The following is a 23,606-nucleotide window of genomic DNA, read 5'->3' on the forward strand; positions in this document are numbered from 1 at the left end:
GTCTTTACTAAAACTGACAAGTCAGGAGATGTTACAGGTCCTCTCTTCTTGGAGGAGGGGGTAGAGTCATCTTCACTGTGTGTGGCCTGCAGCGACAGCAGGTGGAAGCGCGACACCGCCTGGTGCTCATACCCGTCGTCTTCTGTACGTCCCTGCCTGTTTGCATTACCGTGTGTTGCACATATACGTTTAATGGGGCCCGGCGGTATCATCCCATGAGCTGTGTCTCTGACGGCACTAACCACCCTGCTATTCTGTGTGCTCCTCTGCCACGTCGGTTTGTTCAGCTGTGCCCCCAGATCCACCCTTGCCAGCAGGAATCCCTATACTTCTGTCTGCTTTTATTGTGTTTGCATATTCCCAGTGTGGAATTTATTCTCAAGGTTTATGTTATTGGGAGCGTCTGCTTCTTGGACTCTGCAGACATCTGTTAATGTCTCTAGGGAGCGTGCAAGTCCCCATGGTGCCCGCTATATGTTTACTAGGTCATGACTTGGAGAGCATCCGGATTGTCCGTCATTTGTTTGTAGCCTTGATTCCCCCTTTTATTTGGCCTGATTGGAAGCCCGTCGTTCTGCCTAGATGGGTTTGGAAGGAGCGTATCTCAGTGGTGATTTCTGTATTATCTGCACGTTTACCGCAGTATGGCTATTGTCACCTTCAGATATGCTACCAGTCACCCCGCTGGTCTTACCACTCTGGAATGACTGGATGAATAATATCTTTGTATGGTATATCTGAAACCGAGTAACCTGCTAACCTAGTTCTAGTCACTGCATAACCCCTTAAGAACTGGACTGCTTTGGGTCCTAAAGGGATTTCCCACTAAACAGCATCTACAGAATAGGTGATAAATGCATGCTTGCTGGGGGGTTGACTGTCTGAGGCCATGCTGCTTAGATGCCACGGTTGCTAATGACCATGGCATGTAAGGGGGGGTAAACGACTGGTCCCACCCATTACTGCAAGAGTCGGGCAGTCAGAAATGGTGTGCTGTAGTAAGCCAATTGTATTATTGTGCTCTTCATTTGTGTAACCTGAATTCTCAATTTATTTATTTTTTCTTCTAGGGTGGTGAAAGAGGAAATATCTGATGATAATGCAAAGCTGCCATGTTTCAATGGAAGAGTTGTATGCTGGGTAAGTGAAAGGTGTTTTATACTGAGTACCTATCCTCAGGATAGGTCATCGGTATGTGATTGGTAGGGTCTGACTCCCAGCAGCCTAGCTGATTAGCTGTTTGAAGAGGCCTCCTCACAGCTGGCACTGTGCCATCCATTGGATAGCGGCAGTGCTTGGTATCACAGCATTCACTTGAATGGGACTGAGCTTGTGCCAGGCCATGTGACTGATGAAAGTGACATAATTGGCTTGGAAAAAGGCTGTGGCACTCACTGGAGCACTATGGAGCCTTCGAACAGCTGATGGTTGGGGGCACCAGCAGTTGAGTCTCCACCAGTCAGATACTGATGACCTATCCTCAGAAAACCCCTTTAAATAAAATGAGATCCTTCATGTGTATTCCTATACAATTGGGCTAGTTTCACATATGCAGCAGGCAAATCCTGCCAGAATTCTCAGAATCTGGCAGCAATTTGAATGCCCGCTTGCCCCATTAACTAAAATGGGGTCCGGTGGAGATCCTGCTGCAATCTGTCACAAATGTCCAGAATTGACTGGACAGATACCACTGCACACTGAGGTTTGTCTCATTCTCTGCCAGAACTGACTGTCGGACCACAGTGCCGCAGATGTGAAAGTACCCTCAGCCAGTCACTGACCGCAGCTGTGTTCTCCCAGTGACTGGACAGTTCCTGTGTGTTAAAGGGGAGAAAGGCTGGGGACTTGGGAAACAGTCAGGTCAGCATTGCGGCTGCCATTTATTTATTTTTTATTAACCCATTGTGAGCCATTTGTTAAAATCTTTTACCTACTCCTTATAATGTTCTAAAATGATTATTATTTTTTTTCATATGGTGCCTTAGTAAGGTACAGTTCTCTCCATCCAATGCCATATAAAACCTGAGAGCAGATCCGTTATGCATACATGTGCATAAACTCCTAGGACCGTAATGGCTAACCTCCGGCACTCCAACTGTGGGAAAACTACAACACCCAGCATGAACACTTGCTTGGCTGTTCTCATAACTCCACAGAAATGAACAGATCATGCTGGAAGTCGTAGTTTCACCACAGTTGGAGTGCCGGAGGTTAGCCATCACTGCCCTAGGAGAAGATGGAAAGCTTAAAGCCGTCCAGCAATTGGGTCTGACTTTTTAGTCGGGGAACAGCAGCCTGCAGGGAAAAGTCAGGAAGCATGGGCACTGTCATTCAAAAGAAGTACATCTGGGGTGTCTCGCGCAGCCTAGGCCTATGAGAGCGAGACCGTGGATGACAGCGGGCATGTTTCCTCTCTACTCCTGCAGCCCGAGGACGGAGCAGTAGTCACATCATCCCAGGGCTCCAGATGGTAACAGAAGTGTTTGCCAATGTCCTTTGGCTGTTAAAATTTTTGGGGTCCAAGGGATTTTTTTAAAAGTGATATTTAGAAAAGGAAGGTTGTCTTCTTTCAGACACCGTGCCACTGTAGTCCATTGCTTGTGCCTGGTACCTCAGTTCAGGTCTATCTATTGACTGAGCTGTAAAACCCACACATAACCTACAAACAGGTGAAGTGCTGTTTTTGGAAGAAAGGGCGCAATTATTATTTTTTTTGTTGGCCGGCCACAGTTTGAGGATGCCTGCTATAAACCATAGCACTCTCAATGCCTGCAGCTGCAACAAGAGGGAGCGTATTACGTGCTGTGTTATTATTCTATGGAAACTCAGGATGGTTATTCTGCAGAGAAATTTCCACTTCCGTTTTGATGCGCGTTTTGCTGTAGATTACACCTTATACATTGCAATCCACAGGATAAATTGACATGCTGCAAATTTAAAATCCACACCCCAGGGCTAATATTGGGCTGCAGAAATACCCTGGTATCCCAGCACTGGCTACGGTATTTCTAGGCTGTTATTGGAGGTCATTACCATCCAAGGTTAGCCATTCTAACCCCCAAGATGCCGCAGTCAGTAGCAACCTCAACAGATAGACGTAGGGCATTTCCCCATTGGCCCCCGCAAATGCAATCCCATTGCACCGATGTGTTGCCAGCCAGGGGCTGAACAAATGCCCCAGGCACTGCCATGACTGTATGCCCAGTATTACTATTACAGTAATGGGCTTTAATGCATTCCTATAGAAGGTTTGTTATATAAAAATGATTTTAAAAATCGCATTGTGACTTCTTAGGCACCTTTCACACAAGCAAATATTCCACGCGGTTGCAATGCGTGATAACGCGTTGTGCCCACACGGAATCCAGACCCATTCATTCCAATGGGTCTGTGTACATGAGCGTTGGTTTTCACGCATCCCTTGGCGTTATGTGAAAATTGCAGCATGTTCTATATTCAGCGATTTTTATATTTTATTTATTTTTTTCCACGCAATTCTGGCCCCGTAGAAGTGAATGGGGCTGTGTGAAAATTGCACCGCATCCGCAAGCAAGTGTGGATGCGATGCGTTTTTCACTGATAGTTGCTAAGAGATGTTTTTTATCACGCGTGTGCAAACCGCATTAAATCGAATTGCACCCGCGCAATAAAAACTGAACGCGATCACAGACAAAACTGAATGAACTTGCTTGCGAAATCACGCATTTTTCACTGACCGCAATCCGCAACGCATCCTGACCTATTCCCCTCAGGTTCGTCTGCAAGGGGTCTTAAAGGTTAAGAAAGTTTATTTAGAAAAACTTATTTCCATAAAATTTTATTTTGGTTAAAAAAAAGTGGTAAAAAAACACAATCAACACACATCTATGGTATCGCCACATTCGTCATATCCCCTATAATAAATGTAACATAGTGTCCAGGGACTAACGTAAAAATAACAATTTTAATAATAAATATTAGTAATTTAATCCAATGAGCCCCTGAAATAGTACAAGTGAAAACTACAGTACATCTGATTCCACAAAAAACACGCTTGCAATCAGGCTACGTCAGTCGAAAAATACAATACGTTTTGCCTTTTGGATTGCAGCATCATTAAAGATAAAACGGCGGACACCCCCACCAATCCAGAGAGAGGTTGTCCCAGTTCCCTGTCCTAATGGAGTGACAGATCGAGCATGGTGCACTACTGCCAGTCGGCACACACAAAAAAATAATAATAATTTAGGGGGGGGGGGGAGTTGGTAAAAATAATTATCATTTTAGGTGATATCTAGAGATTATTAAATTTCATATTTTGAAATTCATTCACACTTCGTTTGGTGGTAAAAGCAGAATTGCGTTATGGATTCCGCTACCACGGACCATAACGCAGTTCTATGACTGAATGCCTTTAGAGGCATTCCGTCATTCATTCCGTCATAATAGAATTCTATGGGCTGCTTAACAGATCCGTCCCGTTTCCAAGAGGACTCCCCTGCATAACGGAAACGGGACGGATCCGTTAAGCAGCCTATAGACTTCTATTATGAAGGAATGCCTCTAAAGGCATTCAGTCATAGAATTGCGTTATGGTCCGTGGTAGCGAAATCCATAACTCAATTCTGCTTTTACCACCAAACGAAGCGTGAATGAAATTCAGGACTTGAAATTCGCTAGTTCCCACATTCCCTAGTGATATCGCCCAAATGCTAGAATTTTGCCTCTGTACATGTTTTCTGTGAAAGCTGATAGAATTATTTGATGCTCGTGTGCCTATCCCAGAGAATCCCACCCTGCTCCTGCCAGGCTTCTGTTATGTGTGGCTTCAGCATTTGTTTCTCCCATTGACTCCATGCCTCTTTGTCTTTCCCTTACTTGGCCGTCGTCTTCCTATCTACATATTTGTGCTGTGAGTCACGGCGTGCATTAGGTCTTTCTGCTTTCAGAGAGAATGGCTGACCACAGGCTCCTCCATCTTGTTGGTCTGCAGGTCAGATGAGGTAATGGCACTTTGTCAGCGCTAGACTTTTAACCTGTACTTGTGGAATATCTGTGATGACTATTATAGAAAGTAGCGTCCTCCAAAGAACTGAGTGCACCACTTAGTCCCTAATTTGTATGATGCTTTGTACGCGTTCCTGGCCAAAGATCATCTTGTCCTTCTACCCTTAGGCCAGTGTATTATGTTTTCTGTCTTATACTTTTAAGTGCTTTCTTTTTTCTGTTTGCTATTGTGAGAGATACACAGTAGAGTCACATTATTATGACCACTTCCTACTTTTGACGTCGGCAGCTCCATGAAGGAAGCAACGTGTGGTGAGCTGGCTCGGTGAGTAGTATATAAGGTGTGTGATGGGCTGTCTGCACATATATCCCTCGTGGCTAAAAGGGGCGATTTTATCAGAGTTGCAAAAAGGCATGATTATTGGCTTCCGGGCCAAGGGTGGCGGTATTTCTGAACTGTTCACGTGCTGCAGTGGTGAAAGTGTATCATGAGTAGAGTTGCACCAGGTATCGAACTTGCGATATTTATTTAATTACGTTTTCACCCAGTTCAATACTATACCAAGATTTGCATTTTGTTAATACTGTGCTGCTCTACTGTTCAGCTTAGTATCTATTCTTATTAGAGAACATGGCGCACTATGCCCCTCATCTGCTGCACAGTGGAGGAGAGGGGGGGGGGGGCATCCCTCCATCCCCCCATCCCCACTGTGACGCAGCCGGCCACTGCCATCAATGAAAATTTTGAGTGGCCCAATGGGGGAGTTTTAGGGAAGGAGGGGGGAAAAACTCACAGCGGTCTGTGCTCTAGCTTAAAGGATCTTTGATGATGTCATTGCCATGTGACCAGTAAAATCCACTTGTTATTGGTCACCTGGCGATGACCTCATCAAAGGTCCTTTATCCTTCAAAATAGAAGAATTTGCTGCAGGAGAGGCTTCCTGCTATATACCTGTATTACTGTGAGGCGCGTGGTCTTATTACATTAGTACGTCTATGTGCCTCATAGGAACAGTGACCCCATCATGTACCTCTTACAATGGGCAACATAGGGTTGAAGGGGTTATCCCATCTTGAGCATTGGGGGCTCCACCTCTAGGAGTTACACTTGTCCTTCGAATGGAGGCCAAAAAGTGCAGGAGTCCGCCCTCCACTCATTTCTATGGGACTGCTGAAAACAACAAGCACTGGCTTGGCTATTTCCATAATCTCCATAGAAGTGAATGGAGTGGTGGCTGAACTTAAGCAGTGCGCGTCCCACTCATTTCAATAGGACTCCTGAGAATTGTCAAGAGTGCACTCGGCTGTTTTCGGATTAGAGGGCAGCCACGCATGTACAGTGCTGGCTCAGTTCTAAGCATAGGTGCGGGTCCCAGAGGTGGGACCGTCACTTATCGGACATTGGGGGAATATCCTAGCAATATGCCCCAAATGTCCAAGATGGGGCAAGCCTTTATCTATGGTGTCATTATTGATGTGAGTCACATGGGGGTTTAAAAATTAATAACGCTTGTGCCTCACATTTAGGGTGCATTCACATGATCTTATGTATTTTCCCCAAAAAATATGGGTGACGCCCATGTTGCTTCATTTTATTTTTCTGTGAACCCATTTTAACAGTGCCGATTTTTGTCCTCAAAACAGACAACAATAGGACATGTTCTATCTTTTTTTTTGCGGTGCTGCGGAACAGACATACAGATGCGGACAGTACACAGTGTGCTATCAGCATTTGAAATGAATGGGTCCGCATCTGAAAAAAATGCGGAGTAAAAATACGGTTTTGTGAATGGGGCCTAATAGTAACAGTGACCCCTATGCTGGAAGAACACAAGCTGGTGCTGGCAGCGTTATGGTCTGGGGAATGTTTTTTTTGGCCTCCTCTATGTGGAAGACACATTAGTACGAATCCTTCCTTGCAGATCATGTACACCTATACATTACAGACTGTCTTCCCTGGGGCAGATGGGATCTTCCAACAAGATGGTGCGACATGTCATACGGTTAGAAATGTCAGATGTTGGTTGGTACCCTGGCCCCCTTAATTCCCCAGACTTGAGCCTAATTGAGCATCTGTGGGACCACTTCGACCATTATGTTTGCCCTATGGATCCTCCCCACACACCCTCCAGCAGCTGTGGTATGCACTGCAGTCAGCATGGCTCCAGATATCTGTGACAACCTACCCAGATCTTGGCGTCCCATCCTGTTTAGCTGCTGTCCGTGCTGCGGACAGCGGTTACTCTGGATGTTAGCTGGTGGTCATAATAATGTGACTCATCTGTGAATGTTAGAAATGGGAAACTCAACTGTGAGATCCACGGCGGAATATTGATTGTATGTTCTTCCTGGCAAAATAAAATCTTCATACTGTATATAATAAATCTTCACCTGTTATGAAGAAATGCAGATGAGTGTACGTGATGAAACGCCGTACATTGAAGCTGGAGCGTTAAGTTGTCTGTGTTATGTCAAGCTCATGGAGTTGCTTGAGTGTGTCTTTCGTCACATGGTGGCAGTAGACACCCTCACAGTAAAGACCTGCTGGGACTTTGCATACGTGTGTGGTCACTTTTAACTTTTTCCTATGTTTTGTCTCTACAGCTCGTCTCTGCAGATGGTTCACAGTCTGATGCTGGATCTGTGTGCGCGGACAGTCATTCTGATTTGCCACCACCAATTGAGCGGACAGGGGGCATTGGAGACTCCCGTCCACCATCTTTTCAGTGAGTATATACCAGTATTTTTCGCTTTATAAGACACACCCCAGGTTTAAGAGGAGGAAAATGAGAATTTTTCAGACCTCATATCAGATCAGACCCCCATAAATATCAGGACATCAGATCAGACCCCCATAAATATCAGGACATCAGATCAGACCCCTATAAATATCAGGACAATGTCGGGTACTAGGCTGGTAATGGTATGGTGGTCAGTTTCAGGTACTAGTCTGGTAATGGTATGGTGGTTAGTGTCAGGTACTAGACTAGTAATGATGTGGTGGTCAGTGTCCGTTATTAGACTGGTTATAGTATGGTGGTCTGTTTCAGGTACTAGTCTGGTAATGGTATGGTGGTCAATGTCAGGTACTAGTCTGGTAATGGTATGGTGGTTAGTGTCAGGTACTAGACTAGTAATAGTATGGTGGTCAGTGTCGGGTACTAGACTGGTAATGGTATGGTGGTTAGTGTCAGGTACTAGACTAGTAATGATGTGGTGGTCAGTGTCCGTTATTAGACTGGTTATAGTATGGTGGTCAGTTTCAGGTACTAGTCTGGTAATGGTATGGTGGTCAATGTCAGGTACTAGTCTGGTAATGGTATGGTGGTCAATGTCAGGTACTAGTCTGGTAATGGTATGGTGGTTAGTGTCAGGTACTAGACTAGTAATAGTATGGTGGTCAGTGTCGGGTACTAGACTGGTAATGGTATGGTGGTTAGTGTCGGGTATTAGTCTGGCAATGGTATAGTGGTCAGTGTCAGGTATTAGTCTGGTAATGGTATGGTGGTTAGTGTCAGGTACTAGACTAGTAATAGTATGGTGGTCAGTGTCGGGTACTAGACTGGTAATGGTATGGTGGTCAGTGTCAGGTACTAGTATGGTGGTCAGTGTCCGGTATTAGACTGGTAATAAGGATTGGTGCCTGTGCATCATGTGCCTCAGGTGTCAATATTTTCTGCTGCACCGTGGTATTTGGTTCAGGTGGGGCTTTATGTTGCCCTGCCTTCTGTCAATTTGGACCCACCTGCCACATGGGGCCACTTTCATGTTTTTTTTCCAGGGCCACTTTTAGTTCCCAATCCGCCCCTGGCTACAACAAGTGTCTTTGTGTGATGGAGTGGTTATATTGTGCATAAGGCTAGTTTCACACAAGCAGCAGGGGAGTCCGACAGGCTGTGCTGGCGGGTGAACAGCCTGTCGGATCCGTCCTGCCGCTAGTTCATGTGTGCCCCCGGACTGCCGCTCCATCCCCATTGACTATAATAGGGGCGGGGGCGGAGTTCCGGCGGCAGCATGGCGAAAGGCAGCCGGACTAAAAGTACTGCATGTCGTAGTTTTAGTCCTGCTGCCTCTCGCCGTGCACTGGCGCCGGAACTACGCCACCGCCCCCATTATAGTCAATGGGGATGGAGTGGCAGTCCGGGGGCACACGTGAACTAGCGGCATGACGGATCCGACAGGCTGTTCACCCGCCGGAACATCTTGCTGGACTCCCTTGCCGCTAGTGTGAAACTAGCCTTAGTTGGTTTCATTAAACATTATGTAATACTTGGTGACCCTCCAGGTTAGCTTGCTGGGCTTATTCTCCTCTCACTGGTAGTTTACTAATCTACACTTTTTAGTAAATCTGTCCTTGGTATAGAAAGCTTCTTTCTGGCTGACCAGTGATTGGCTGCTGTGTATAAACACAAGCCAATCTGTGGAGGCCGAGCTGCAGAGGGCGGGACAGAGCAGCAGCCAGAGCCAATGATGAGACAGGAAGTGTGTCTCAGACACCCTGTAAGTACTGTAGAGAAATTGTAGTCGCAGATCATAGCTCCGTCCTACTGGATATGAACTAAACTGCAACCAAGCAGTAAGTTCCAGGTAATCGTCCACCATAGGTACTAGCGTATGACTAGTCGCCTTCAGTTTTCCCTGTAATAGCACTGCAGGGTAATTGAACAGTTTGGGCTGGTCCACAGATTACACCTTACTGTCAAGGGAACATCTACCAAAAATTGGCCATCCAGTGTTGACCACCCCTTTATTTTTATGTTTGATGTAAACATGGCAATCACTGCTGCATTTTTCGGCCCCTTCGAGGCACTTAGGGCACTTTCAGTGGCATATATTATGTAGTCAATGCATTAGTGTAGTTTAGGTACAGATTTGAATAACAGAAAAGCACATCAAGGTGCAAAATAGAAAATGCTTATACTTTTTTACTTCAAATTGTTTTTTATTGTTTCTTAGCGATATTGAATATATACTGAAATTCAATAAAAGAGTCGCATTGACAATGTCTTAGATACATCAGCATGCTTAAGTGACAATCATTACATCTGATACAATGATATTAATAACATCAGTAGATCGCTTCATCAGGCATAACATAACACAACTGTGGGGGATGAACATCCTCCAGAGGGGATGGGATGGGGAGGGGGAAAGATGGGGGTGAGGAAAGTCCAAGGGGAAGAGGGTAAAGGTACAGTAGAGGCACGATAGAACTTCGTGTCCCAGTTATATTTCTAGGCATGGTATATCTCCTTATCACAATTATGTCACTAACTGAACTATTTCTATAGACCTTGTCATAACCTTCAGGGGGTACCATCTTAGTCAGTAAATCCCCTAAACTCCTTCCACGGCCTCCATATATCTGCAAAACGTTGGGGTGTCCTGGAATCCCAGTGAGCCAACTGTTCCATTCTATAAATTTGGTCACACTTCAGATACCAATGTTGCATAGATGGGGGTTCGGGTTTCTTCCAATATACCGCCACAAGGATACGTGCAGCAGCTAGTAATATTTTACACAAGATGTTATTCTCCTTCAATCTTTTACCAGCTACTTCTCCTAGTAAACTAAAAAGACATAACTTGGGCGACGCTCGGACTGGTACTCTACTTATACGGGATAAATCCCCACAGATCATTTGCCAATAAGTTTGTATTTTAGTACATGACCACCAAATATGACTCTGAGTCCCTACATCATGATCACATCTCCAGCAAATGGGGCTAACCTCTGGGAACATAGCATGTAAACGTTGTGGTGTATAATACCAATGCGTAAGAACTTTGTAGCTGTTTTCCTGCAGCTTTACACACCGAGATACTTTTCCTGGAGCTAATAAAACCCTCGGCAATTCCCCTTTATCAAACTTTATAGCTAGTTCCTCCTCCCATTTATCAATGAATCTACATCTAGCCGTAATATTGAAGGAATTAATTGAAGTGTATAACTGTGAGATCTTCTTTTTAGGTTCCAGTTTTTGCAAGGCCATTTTTTCAAATTTCGTATGTTGCATGCCCCATATTGGAGCTCTAGTCAATTTTTTGAACACTTGATAACAGTGTGCTATTTGGAACATAGTACAATGTTTCAGGGCAGGATGTGACTCCAACTCTGACAATGATGGTAAATCAGTATCTGGGCACAAGGATAATATCGGCGTCGTATTATTCTTAACTTCCTCCTTGACCGTGTTCCAGAAACATAGACTGGACTGACACATAACATCCCTCACTTGCATAAGTAAAGCATAGTTAGGCATCAGTTTTGGTAACATGTTCAAACTACACCACCGTATTATTGTGTTCTTAGTGATCGAACTATGTGTTTTCAATATTTTATTAACCTTTATCAGATCAAGGAAGAGTAAGGAGCGTAACGGAATGTTCGACATCTCTTCCTCCACCCTAATGTCCAGACGCCCTGGAGTAGGGCGTAGCCAATCCAGGCCCCTGGTACAAAGAATAGCTTTATGATAAGTGTATACATCTGGTATTCCCATACCACCGTTCGTAGGGTGCCGGATCACATAAGCTGAGGGTATCCTCGCTTTCTTTCCTCCCCACAAAAACTGGAGAAAAATCTTCTGGACTTTTTGAAAGAAAGCTAAGGGGATAGAGATCGGCAAGGCTTGTAGATAGTATAGTACTTTTGGGAGAAGTATCGTTTTTATCAGGGATTTTCGGCCGAACCAAGAGACAAACGGGATATCCCAACTACCAATTAGTTCTTCTAGTTGTTTAGGAATAGGTAGAAAATTCTCACCATATAGTCGGTCAAATTCAGGGGTAAGTTCTACTCCTAGGAACGTTATCTTCTTTGACGTCCATTGAAAGGACGTAGTAGTTTGCAAAATAGACTGTTCCGTTGCTGATAAGGATACATTTAAAACTGTCGACTTCGAAAAGTTAACAGAGAAGTTAGAAATTTCATGAAATTGACCTAGGACGTTCATAATCACTGGGAACGCATCCTTTGGATTTGTGACTATAAGGAGAACGTCATCCGCAAATGCAGAAAATGCTTATACTTGACAGGTTATTTTATCTGTATTGTGGCGGTGCTGTGGCCTTCTGTGGCACCTTCATCAATGAGTTCACATGGAGATGCTGTAAATGGTAATGTTGTGCAATGTGTTTTTGTCCTACAGTCCAAACACTCGAGGCAGCCAAGAAAACCTGGACAATGACACAGAGACGGATTCTGTGGTATCGGCACAACGAGAGCGACCAAGAAGAAAGGAGACATCAGAACATGGTAATTGCACGTGTCTGGCTCTTTTCACACGCAGCGGTCATTTTTTTTATGCATGCTACATTATATGATCAAAATACATAGGCAGAAAATGTATCTGCCCTCTCTCTGCTATCCAAGCTATCTTGGAAGAGTAAAAAAAAAAATGGATGCCAAATAATTATCATTTAAATTTACTCCAAAATATGACAGCATTTTTGTGTCCCTTTCAGATAGTTTTCATATTTAGTAGACGCACTCTTTGAGGAAGAGCTTTAGAGGGAACCTGCCACCTCTACTATGGTCTCGCTGAGGCCGGCATAGTCTAGTACCAGGCCCGCTGATTTCAGCCGCCTGTCATTTCTGAGCTGGCAGTCAGTACTTTTAAAGAACTAACATACTGAAACCGACAGCGTGCGCCAGCACTCCAAGGGAGATGAGACTCACTGCCCACTCCTGACAATGACTGGTGGGTTTCTTTCCTGTTGTGCATAGGAAAGAAACCTTCCAGTCATCTGCAAGGGCAGCGAGTCTTGTCATGGCATGGGATGGCATGCGCTGCGGGGTTCGACATGCCAGTACTCCAAAAGTACTGACTGCCAACCCAGAAGTGGCAAAACACAATGGTGGAGCACAAAAGCACTTGGACGGGTATAACGGCTCACAACCAACCCTGTGTACCACATAGCGGTGTGCTGCTCCAGGCACAACTCTGGGTGAAGTAATTTGTTTTGTGAACGCTGCCCCCCTGACCTCGGATCCTCAGAGTCCTGGTGCACAAGCCGATAAGAACAATAGGTTAAGATATATATTTATTTATATATTTATTTTGGTATCAGTGTAATCATACTGAAAAGTGGATGCCACAAAACTTATACCGTAAAAACATGGCATAATTGCATTTTTTTTTCCAACCTAACCTTCTTTTTAGTAATAAAGGGGTTGTCAGAGATAATTACATTTTTTTTTATTTTTTATTATTACTATTATTATTATTACTCATAACCTATCCTGTTTTCAGTGGGGTCCGAACCCGAGACTTTCGCCGAAAAGCTGTTTCAGAAGCTATCGGTGTTCGCAGTAGCACCACGGCCTTCTACCTGCCTACCAAGCACAGCGCCGTCCATTGTATAGTGGCTGTACTTGGTATTGAAACTTAGCCCCATTCACGTCTATGGGACTGAGCTGCCTCTAGGCTTATGTGACCTATGAACCTGATGTCACATGGCCTAGGTGAAGCTGGCAAGCCATTAAGGAGTTAACTTTAATCTGCTTGTCCTGACTCACCCATACACGTGTACACCGGTTTGGCAGTAGCTTACCTCCTGCAGGAGCAAAGATTGGAACTACTGAAATCCGACATGCTGAATTCTTCCTTCCCCTGACATCTGGTCGAGTAGACTCCCGACTCTGCCTAGATAGTTGGCTCATCCCACTGAAATCGGCACGTTCAGCCAATGTTCCTCGAATGTACATGGGCAGCTTTGGGGACTTGCACTCTCAGCAATTCATCAGTGCTTGCTAATAACATGTACCGACTGTTAGCACAACTGTCACACAAAACAGGAGCCAGGAGAGCAAAAAAAGGACCAATAATTTGGCTTTTAAGGAATAATGTAAATCCCCTTTTGTAGGTTGTGAAATCCTGGGCATTTGAGCGATATATGATATAGTAAAGTTACAAGAGCGTGTCCTTATATCTTGCCATCTTCCATTGATGTAAAATTGCTCTTTAATCGGCAAAGAAAGCGTTGCTGTAATATTTTAATCTCAAGGTGGCGTTTGCTTCTTTGTGCTCCCTGGTGGGGCTGATAACATCAGGCTATAGGCCTCCGTGATGCTTGCGTGTCTCCTGCTTGACTTTGGGAACAGGCAATGTGGATTGGCTTGTCTTTTTTTTTTTTTTTATCATTTAAAATAAATCCGTCATATGGAAGTCTGTCACAAGCTCATGATATATTTACAAGCTTAATAGCAGGTCCATGAATTCTTAATGGCTATGCTTATAAATTTACTCCTAGTATTCCAGCTGGTGGATTTTTCTGTTTAATATTACTAAATGCTAATCCTTTATTTGACTTTTGATTTTATTTTAATTTTATTTTTTTCAAAAAAATCTTCCTTTACTAACTTTCTAAGGGTGGGTTCACACTAGTGTTAGGGATTCCGTTATGGCTTTCCATTATAACGGAATACCCAGACAGGATGCAAAACGGAAGCCTTTAAAAGGCATTATGTTATGCTTTCCCAAAAACTTGTATTAGGACGGAAAGCAAACGACAGGACTTTGTTTTCCATAACGGGACCAAGACGGATCCGTTTGATTCCCATAGATAGACCTTTATTAGGACGGAAAGCAAACGTAATGCCTTTTAAAGGCTTCCGTTTTGCATTCCATCAGAATACAAGTCTATGGGCAGAAGAACAGATCCGTCCTTCTGTCTTATGGATTCCATTATTTTCCGTTATAACCATGTTATAAGCCATAACGGAATCCCTAACGCTAGTGTGAACCCACCCTTAACTAATTCATACCAATCCTTCCATGCTTCTTCCAACAAGCATACAATTTAAAGGGCATTTGTCAGCAGATTTGTCCCTATAATACTGACCTGTTACATGTGCACTTGGCAGCTGAAGACATCTGTGTTGGTCCCATGTTCATATGTGCCCGCATTGCTGAGAAAAATGATGTTTTAATATATATAAATGAGCCTCTAGGGGCAACGGGGACCTTTAGGGGGGAGGACTGTGGTTACTGACACTTTTGAGGGGCTATTGTTACTGGCTAGTGAGGGCAGGCGGGATTAGCCTCAGGGTGAGGGCAGTGGCAGCCATCTTAACTGAATAGTGAAATTGCAGTTTTATGCAGACTGGTTGCTAAGGGCTGAATCTTATTAAATATGGGGTAAGTCAGTCTAATAGTAACTGATTCTGGAATATCATGTTATTAGTAACTACATATATGAAAATTGAAATGAGGGTCTAAGTGTGACAGTTATTCCTTTAAGCTGACCATACAAATGGAATAAAAATTTGTCCCCAAATAATGATTTCAGCTAGAGTAGCCAACTATCCATTGTGTATGCCAGCAGCTTGACATTAGATTTCATGTGCGCCTTCATGGAATTTTTCATCAAATTGTAACACTTTGTTAAAAATTCACTAAAAATAAATGTGTAGTAAAAGGGGTTGTCTGGGTCCAGAGCTGAACTCTGACATACCCACATTTTCACCCAGGCAGGCCCCCTGATATAGCAGAATCGCACAGGGCAAGGGCTTTGTTTATAACACTACACTACTAGGCAGAGACTTCTGCCTAGCAGTGTTCCAGGTGATGCCAGCGGCTCTTTATGGGCAGGCTTTAGCGATGCCCTAGCCCTTTTACAGGTACGATCCAGTGCAGGGCAATGGAGAGCATTGGAGTATGAAATGCTCCGATGCTACTATTAGGGGGGCTGCCTGGGTAAAAATGTGGGTATGTCCAGGTTCAGCTCTGAACCCGGACAACCCCTTTAAGTCAAGGACCACAGGTGGCTGTACAGGGGAAGAGAGGACAGTAACTGGCTGTGATCTTTCATGATGTCATTTGCAGCTTCTGCCTCCAACGCTCCCTTACGCACAGAAACGGGAAGTAAAACTGTTCATTCCAGCCACTAACTTAAAATGAGTACTGCATCCTGACTATAGCCGCAATAAAGCTAAGATCCTTGGGCCCTGTTCCAATCTAGAGAACGGGGCTAGTAAAGTGAAGGACAGCACACTGTGCATGCTCATCGTGCTCCCCATTCATCGCTAGTGCGCTTGGCTATTTTCCGAAGTCCCATAACAATGAATGGACAGCGCTCCGCTATTTTCGGAACTCTCAAAACGGTGAACTGAGGTTGGCCGTGCATGTGTGGCTGATCTCTGTTCACTTCGGGGGTTGCGTCCTAACATTGATGGCATATCCTAGTGATAAGCCCCCAGTGTCCAAGATACCACGATCTAAGTACTTACCCTTATATTCTAACCGCATGAATCGTTAAAAAGGCATGACGTATTACATACGTTCTTGGCAGTGAAAGTGTTAAGGATTATAATTACAAGAGTGGGCAGCCTAAACCCAACATTAAAGGGGAGGAGTTATTACTATTGTCATTCAAGGTGTCAGGTTTATAAAGTTGGGAACCTACGGATTGTCTGTTATCTATGGGTCATGTGTCCACCATCAGAAAATTCCCATTTAAAGCATTATCATTAAGCTTTTCTTTCTTTTTCTTGTGAATGACACCTTTCACAATGGCCGTTTAGTCATCCTCAGCAGTTTCCCCACCCTAAGTGACGTAGACGTTGATGTGTATGATGATGATGATAGACACAGATTCCTTATGAGGGTACATAACATGTAGAGGAGAGCTGTAAATGCCAGAAATGTTAGTTCGATGATACCGTTAATGAGTCGGATGTCCTCTTTACCCCTGAATCATCTACTTGACATCACAGGAATGGACATCATTTAACAACTGGGTAAGAAATGCACCACATTGTGGGGTTTTCATAGGACAGCATGGACCCCTTCACTGTATGCTCTTACAGTGTTTCATTGGGAAAACTGGTTTGTCTATAATACATTCACTTGCAATGTAGATGACTTGGAGTGGGTGCGGTGAAGCAACACCTGTCTGGGAATTTTTCATTAAAGACCCTTTTGAGAGTCACTGAAGAATTTGCATTTCCATGGATGTTTTCACAAAACCATTAGTTTGTTGACTCATTTGTGGAGACTCGTCTTCGTCCTGAATAGTAATTACAACCCAAGTACAAATGAGGAGGGGGTCCAAGTGTGTTAGCTGAAAAAAAAGATCTATTTTTTTCATAAATAGTTTTCAATCTCTCTAGGTAAAAGGCAAAAAAAATATAGGCAAAGGATTATTAAATCTGTAGTATGTATGTAGTTCCCTGTCAACTGGAGTCTAAAGAGTTCTTGCCCTTTTCTGGAAAGCCATGAAACAACCAATATGGCCACAATGCAATTATCCTGATTGGCCGGGTTCACATGTATCACTTATGTCAGTTGTTTTATGCCTGAGCCGGTCATAACAGTTGATATTTTTGTCCACCGTTCCAGGGTCCTTAGCGGACAAACAAATGCTGCCAAAACTGCTCCCGTTCGAAAGCATTGGAGCAGTTCTCACATTTCTATACAATACCAAAGGGAAAGACATCGGATCTAGGTGAACCCATCCGTAAGGCCACCATACACACAGTCCAATGTGTGTGGAGAGCTCCTGACGGATCAGGTGAAGTGAACATTTATGCCTGATCCTTTTCTTCTCCCGAAAGATAAGGCACCTCCAAAAGTGTCTGACAGTGGCTTTCTCCCCACTTAATGCGCATTCATGTTCAGACAAACCAAATGTGCATGTATATGGGGAGTCAGGAGATATAGCTGGAGTCAGATCATTTGACCAGCATCTGTTCAATGTGTACGGCAACCTTTTAGGCCTAAATTACGTTAGGGATTTCCATCTGTGATTATGAGCCAATATGCAGCCTACCGTAAGCAGATATAAGGTATAATAGAAAGATTTACTGATGGAAATCTCTGACCAAACCCTGCCATATAAACTATACTTAAAGGGGTTGTCTCATCATGGACAATGGGGGCACTACGCTTGGATATGCTCCCATTGTGCTCATAGGTCCCGCACCTATATCGAGAACAGAACCCTGCAAGGTGGTGGCTGGAGGACTCCGGTCCGGCCACCACCAAGCCGACTCCCCATAGAAGTGAATGGGAGAGTACCGCGCATGTGCGCCCTTCCTTCACTTGCAGGGCTCCGTTCTCGATATAGGTGCGGGTCTCATCCTAGCGATATGCCCCCATTGTCCATGATGAGACAACCCCTTTTAAGGGTGACTGCACATGGTGCAAATGTGTGTAGAGATAAATCTGCACCAAAAAACGGGTTTTAACGTTCCCAATCTTTTGTTAATGAAGAGAGAAGCTGTGGCTGATTACATTTGGCAGTAGCTTTCTTCCTTCTCTCCGCTCAGAACATTTGCACGCTTAACCATGTGGCATATGTATGGTCTGGGGTTCTGGACAGGTAGCTGCCAGCCGAATGAGTGTTCTGCCAACAGGCATCTAATGTAATAGGCCTGCCTTACACAGTGTCATTTCCAAGGTGTCTAGGGAACCTAGACGATGAACACTGACTCCTTTTGGGGTGGGTATATTAATATTTTAAATTTCTGACAATTTGTGTTAGTAAAAGTTCTTACTAATTTACTATTTCTGACATTTTTAACCTTTTATTCTGACTATTATGGCCAGATATTTGCGACTAAACTGTCCAGACATGATCCTTTTGTGTTTGTCCATAATATCTGCTATTGTAGTGAAATCCATTTGCATTCACGGTTTTGAATTTAAGGATAGTTTTGGGACAGTTTTTGTGGTTTAATAGTTAGTATTGTTCACTGAGGCGCAGTTGTGGTTGTGACCGCATGTAAATGAAAGCCATGTTTGGCCGTTGGCATAGGAATGGTTGGCCTTGAAATGTCAGACTGCAGTCAGAAGAACTACCACTTCGTAAATACTTTTAAACTTGATTCACAATCTGCTGAGGAATCGGATCACGATGGATCTTTTCAAAAACCTAAGAGGCCTTTTACACGGACTGATTATCTGTCAGATTATGGAGGAAGATAATTTGTATAAACTTTTGTTCCCAGTAATCTGACAGCGTAAAAGATGTCAGCAATCGCCCAATGAATTAGCTAACACACCTTCATCGGGTGATTTGTGCTGGTCCATTGGCACTGAAAATCGGCGTTCTTGCGCAGTGAGATTGTGATGTATAAACTAGTGATCTGCTGTGCTGGAGCAATGATTTTCTATGAGGACAAGTGTTCACTGAATCGATCGCTTGTCCAGCGGAGGTGATCTGACAGTGATTGGGATCATCTGCTTCATTCCCCATGATCTGTCAGATAATCGGTCTGTGTAAAAGGGTCCATTCACACGTCCGCAAAATGGGTCAGCAAAATTGTGGAATGGGTGCGGTCCCATTCATTTTCAATGTGGGCCACAAAAGATGCGGACAGCGCAGTGCACTTCCGTTCTGCGGCCAAGCAAAAAAATAATAATATAGAATGTCCTATTCTTATCCGCAGACACTGACAAGAAAAGGCATTTCTATTATAGTGCTGGCCATGTGCGGTCCGCAAAATGCAGAACGCACATGGCCGGTGTCTGTGCGACACAGCAAAACGGTTGCGGACGTGTGAATGGACCCTTACACTGCACGCAAGCTACCAACCCTCTAGCCCTCGCTCTGCAGTGCTGGTGAATTATTAAGTCTGTCCTGTAAGCTCCAGTGGCACCAGGTGTATTCATAAGATTGAATGGTGAAAGATAACAAGTAGACGAAGGACCGCCTACACCCTCCAGGTATCTATATTGTTTGAGTGTGTTGCTGAGAAACCCATTCCCCCACCCCTCCACAAGGTAAAAGCGTGGGAGAGCAGCAAGAGGAGGAGTCGCTTCCACAAGGCATGAAATGCTGCGAGAGGACATAAGCTATGACGCCTGCAAGATTATAGCATTGATCCATTAGTTGGAGGTGAATCTTGACAGCCCACGAACAACAGACAACATGCACAGAGCAAAGATGGATACTGCCCCTTTTTCTGTATCGGTCACTGGCAACCTCTTGGTACTTTGATGCGCTGTAGGAAATATCTGTTGGATGAGCGTCGGGTGTGATCAGTGTTGCCACCTAATGCCAGAATGGTCATGGTTCTCTGCTTCGGAAGTAAGGAGAGGAATCGTTCTACATCCAGATCTCAGTCAACTTCCCATCAGCCCCTTAATGTGCACCCAGATTTCTGGTACCCGGGTCCTGATCGGCGAAGTCTGCAGTGTGAGTGTCTTTAACAAATGTAATTCAGTCATTGTGGGAAGCTGTGCACAGATGTCTTGTGCGTGTATGCATTGTTTAGTTACTGAAAAATGGACTTTGACTCTTTATAGTGGCTTCATGGCTTTGTTTTTTTCAGAATCCATGTGATCCGTCATGATCCCATTGGTGAATCAATTAGAATTTGGTTTGCCCACTGACTTGCCTTTGGCCCGTCCACATATATGTTCAGTATGCTCTACTGTTTTGATTGCCATTAAATTAAGTATTAAAACAAAAAACCCTGAGAATCAAAGACGTTTTGGAGGCTTGCAGTATTCTGCGTGAGACCTTGTGTGTGCTCGGTGTTCTCTGCTCGGCCTGGTTCCCGCATTCTTTCTGCTGCTTTGTTAGCGCTCTGTTTGTTTGACTGAACCGGTTATTTTAGTTGCTGAAGGACGTCACACTTCACATATCAGGTATCAGTGTAATATCTGTCTCTTCCGTGTTTGCACTTCGTGGCTGACATACTGCTTACACTCTGCTGTTTTGTCTGCAGTTCTTGCTTGTGCTTGAACCTGATGGAAAAGATGTATGGATTCATGTTGTATACTTCCATAACTTCACTTTTCCTAAAAGCGGTCATTTTATTCACCATTAGGGTCCATTCACACGTCCGCAATTTCATTCTGCATTTTGCAGAACGGAATTGCGGACCCATTGATTTCTGTGGGAATGCAGATGCGTACTTCCGGGTCTGCAATTCCGATCCCGAAAAAAATAGAATATGTCCTATTCTCGTCCGCAATTGCGGACAAGAAAAGGCATTTTCTATGAGAATGCCGGCGATGTGCGGTCCGCAAAATGCGCAACGCACATCGCCGATGTCTATGTTTTGTGGATCCACAAAACACACACGGACGTCTGAATGGACCGTTAAAGTTCATGTAAGGGTGTTAGGGATGGCAGGTCCAGACCTCTAAATTGGCACATCGTTTACCAGGTGGAGGTCCAGCATATGTTGTCCGTCTGGTCTGCAAACGCCTGAACCAGTTCAGGTTAGGCTACATTCACACTCGCGTTTTGTGCGGATCCGTCATGGACTGATCCGTTAAGATAATACAACCGTCTGCATTCCTTCAGAACGGATCTTTAACATGGCCAAGACGGATCCGTCTTGAACACCATTGAAAGTCAATGGAGGACGGATCCGTTTTCTATTGTCAGTGAAAACGGATCCGTCCCCATTGACTTACATTGTGTGCCAGGACGGATCCGTTTGGCTCAGTGTCGTCAGACGGTCACGAAAACACTGCAAGCAGCGTCTTGGTGTCCGCCTCCAAAGTGGAATGGAGACTGATGCATTCTGAGCGGATCCTTTTCCATTCAGAATGCATCAGAATGCAAACTGATCCGTTGTGGACCGCTTGTGAGAGCCCTGAACGGATCTCCCAAACGGAAAACCAAAACGCCAGTTTAGCCTTACTTGGGTGGGTTTCATGGCAGCAGTGTGCATACTGTGTGCCATTTTAATGCTAATGTGATCCTGCGCCTTAAGGTACCTTTTACAAAAGCCAATTATCATGTAAATTATAGTTAAATCGAGTGAAGTTGTGCAATTATCTGGCAGTGTGAAAGCAATGAACGTGTATTTCTCGTTCGATCGTTTAACATTAACCATTTCATAAGTTCACTGCACGCCACTGAAATTTCACTCTGTGTAAATGCAACAGTGCTTTACAAACGATGGAATATGCAATCGAAATCACGATTTTGGGAATAATTGGCCCCTCTAAAGCTTCATTGTTGAAACGTTCACTATACCAAGAAACGACTTGTTTATCGCTCAATCGTACTGGTCATCACCTCGTGTAAAAGTTCCTTTAGAGTTGAGGCACAGTTCATGACCAGTTTGGTGCACACAACAGTGAGATCATTGTCATGGAGGAGGAGAACATTGCATTGCTCAGGTTTAATACTCCCATGTTCGATGATCTTTACTGGACACATTGAGGCTTGTGCACGATTATGCAGTGTTTTGTGTGTGTAGGTTTGTTTCTCCCTCTTTGGATGCAGTTATACAGTGAGGGACAGTGTAAAGGGCATTTTTATTCTTTTGCATAATGTTTTGCATCAACCTAAAAAACACAGTGGCCCTGATTTATCAAGATCAGCGTGTGCCATGCCAGTCTTGATGGGTCCTGGGCTGCCGTAACAGGCATTTCATTTATGATGAGGTGTGGGCTTTGTCCCGCCACCTTGTGCAACCTGTATTCAAGACTGAAATGTACTCAATCTTATAACTGACTTAGGGTACTTTCACACTAGCGGCGACGGAACTGCCCGCCCGATCCAGCAATCTGTATGCACACGGATACCATTTGTAGACGGATCCAGATGCGGATCCGTCTCACAAATGTATTGCAATACCGTATCCGTCTCTCCCGTTGTCATCTGGAAAAAAAAACGGATACGGCATTTATCTTTTCCATATTTTTAAAGGTCTGTGCAGACCGCAAAAACGGATCAGTTTTTCCGGAACACTTGGGGCCGGATCCGGCATTAATGCATTTCAATGTAAAATAATGCCGTAATAATAATTCCAGAATTTTGGACGGAGAAAATACTGCAGCATGCTGCGGTATTTTCTCTGTCCAAAAACCGTACAGTGACTGAACTGAAGACATCCTGATGCATCCTGAACGGATTGCTCTCCATTCAGAATGCATTAGGATAAATCTGATCAGTTTGTTTCCCGGTATTGAGCCCCTGTGATGGAACTCAATACCGGAAAAGAAAAATGCTATTGTGAAAGTACCCTTAGGCCCCTTTCACACGGGCGAGTTTTCCGCGCGGGTTGAACGCATTGCACCCGCACTGAATCCAGACCCATTCATTTCTATGGGGCTGTGCACATGAGCGGTGATTTTCACGCATCACTTGTGCGTTGAGCGGAAATTGCAGCATTCTCTATTTTGTGCGTTTTTCACGCAACGCAGGCCCATAGAAGTGAATGGGGCTGCGTGAAAATTGCAAGCAAGTGCGGATGTTGTGTGATTTTTCACGCACGGTTGCTAGGAGACGATCGGGATGGGGTCCCGATCTTTATTTTCCCTTATAACATGGTTATAAGGGAAAATAATAGCATTCTGAATACAGAATGCATAGTACAATAGTGCTGGAGGGGTTAAATAAATAAAATAAAAAATAATTTAACTCGCCTTAATCCACTTGTTCGCGCAGCCGGCATCTCCTTCTGTCTTCATCTGTGAGGAATAGGACCTTTGATGACGTCACTACGTTCATCACATGATCCATCACCATTCTTCTGTGAAGAAGTTCAGGTCTGGGTACCACATTCAGTTTTTTTATCACGCGCATGCAAAACGCATTGCACCCGTGCGATAAAAACTGAACAACGGAACGCAATGGCAGTCAAAACTGACTGCAATTGCATACCTACTCGCGCTGGTTTGCTGCAATGCACCGGGACGCATCCG

The 23,606-nt window shown here is 44.3% G+C and overlaps 1 protein-coding gene across 6 annotated transcripts in view; it reads left to right on the forward strand.

Moving 5' to 3' along the window:
- Window positions 1–23,606, forward strand: part of DVL3 (dishevelled segment polarity protein 3) — a 71,183-nt gene that overhangs the window by 20,546 nt on the left and 27,031 nt on the right. For 5 of the 6 annotated variants that reach the window (XM_044289226.1, XM_044289222.1, XM_044289223.1 and 2 more), the window contains exons 2-4: window positions 1,071–1,140; window positions 7,591–7,712; window positions 12,138–12,244. In XM_044289226.1, coding sequence (XP_044145161.1) covers window positions 1,071–1,140; window positions 7,591–7,712; window positions 12,138–12,244 — 299 coding nt within the window. Of the gene's footprint in view, window positions 1–1,070; window positions 1,141–7,590; window positions 7,713–12,137; window positions 12,245–19,774; window positions 20,131–23,606 lie in introns of those variants that run through there. The other variant, XM_044289227.1, reaches the window with a different exon arrangement.

This window comes from Bufo gargarizans, chromosome 4 (assembly GCF_014858855.1).
Source record: "Bufo gargarizans isolate SCDJY-AF-19 chromosome 4, ASM1485885v1, whole genome shotgun sequence".
In the NCBI taxonomy this organism is placed as follows: Eukaryota; Metazoa; Chordata; class Amphibia; order Anura; family Bufonidae; genus Bufo; species Bufo gargarizans.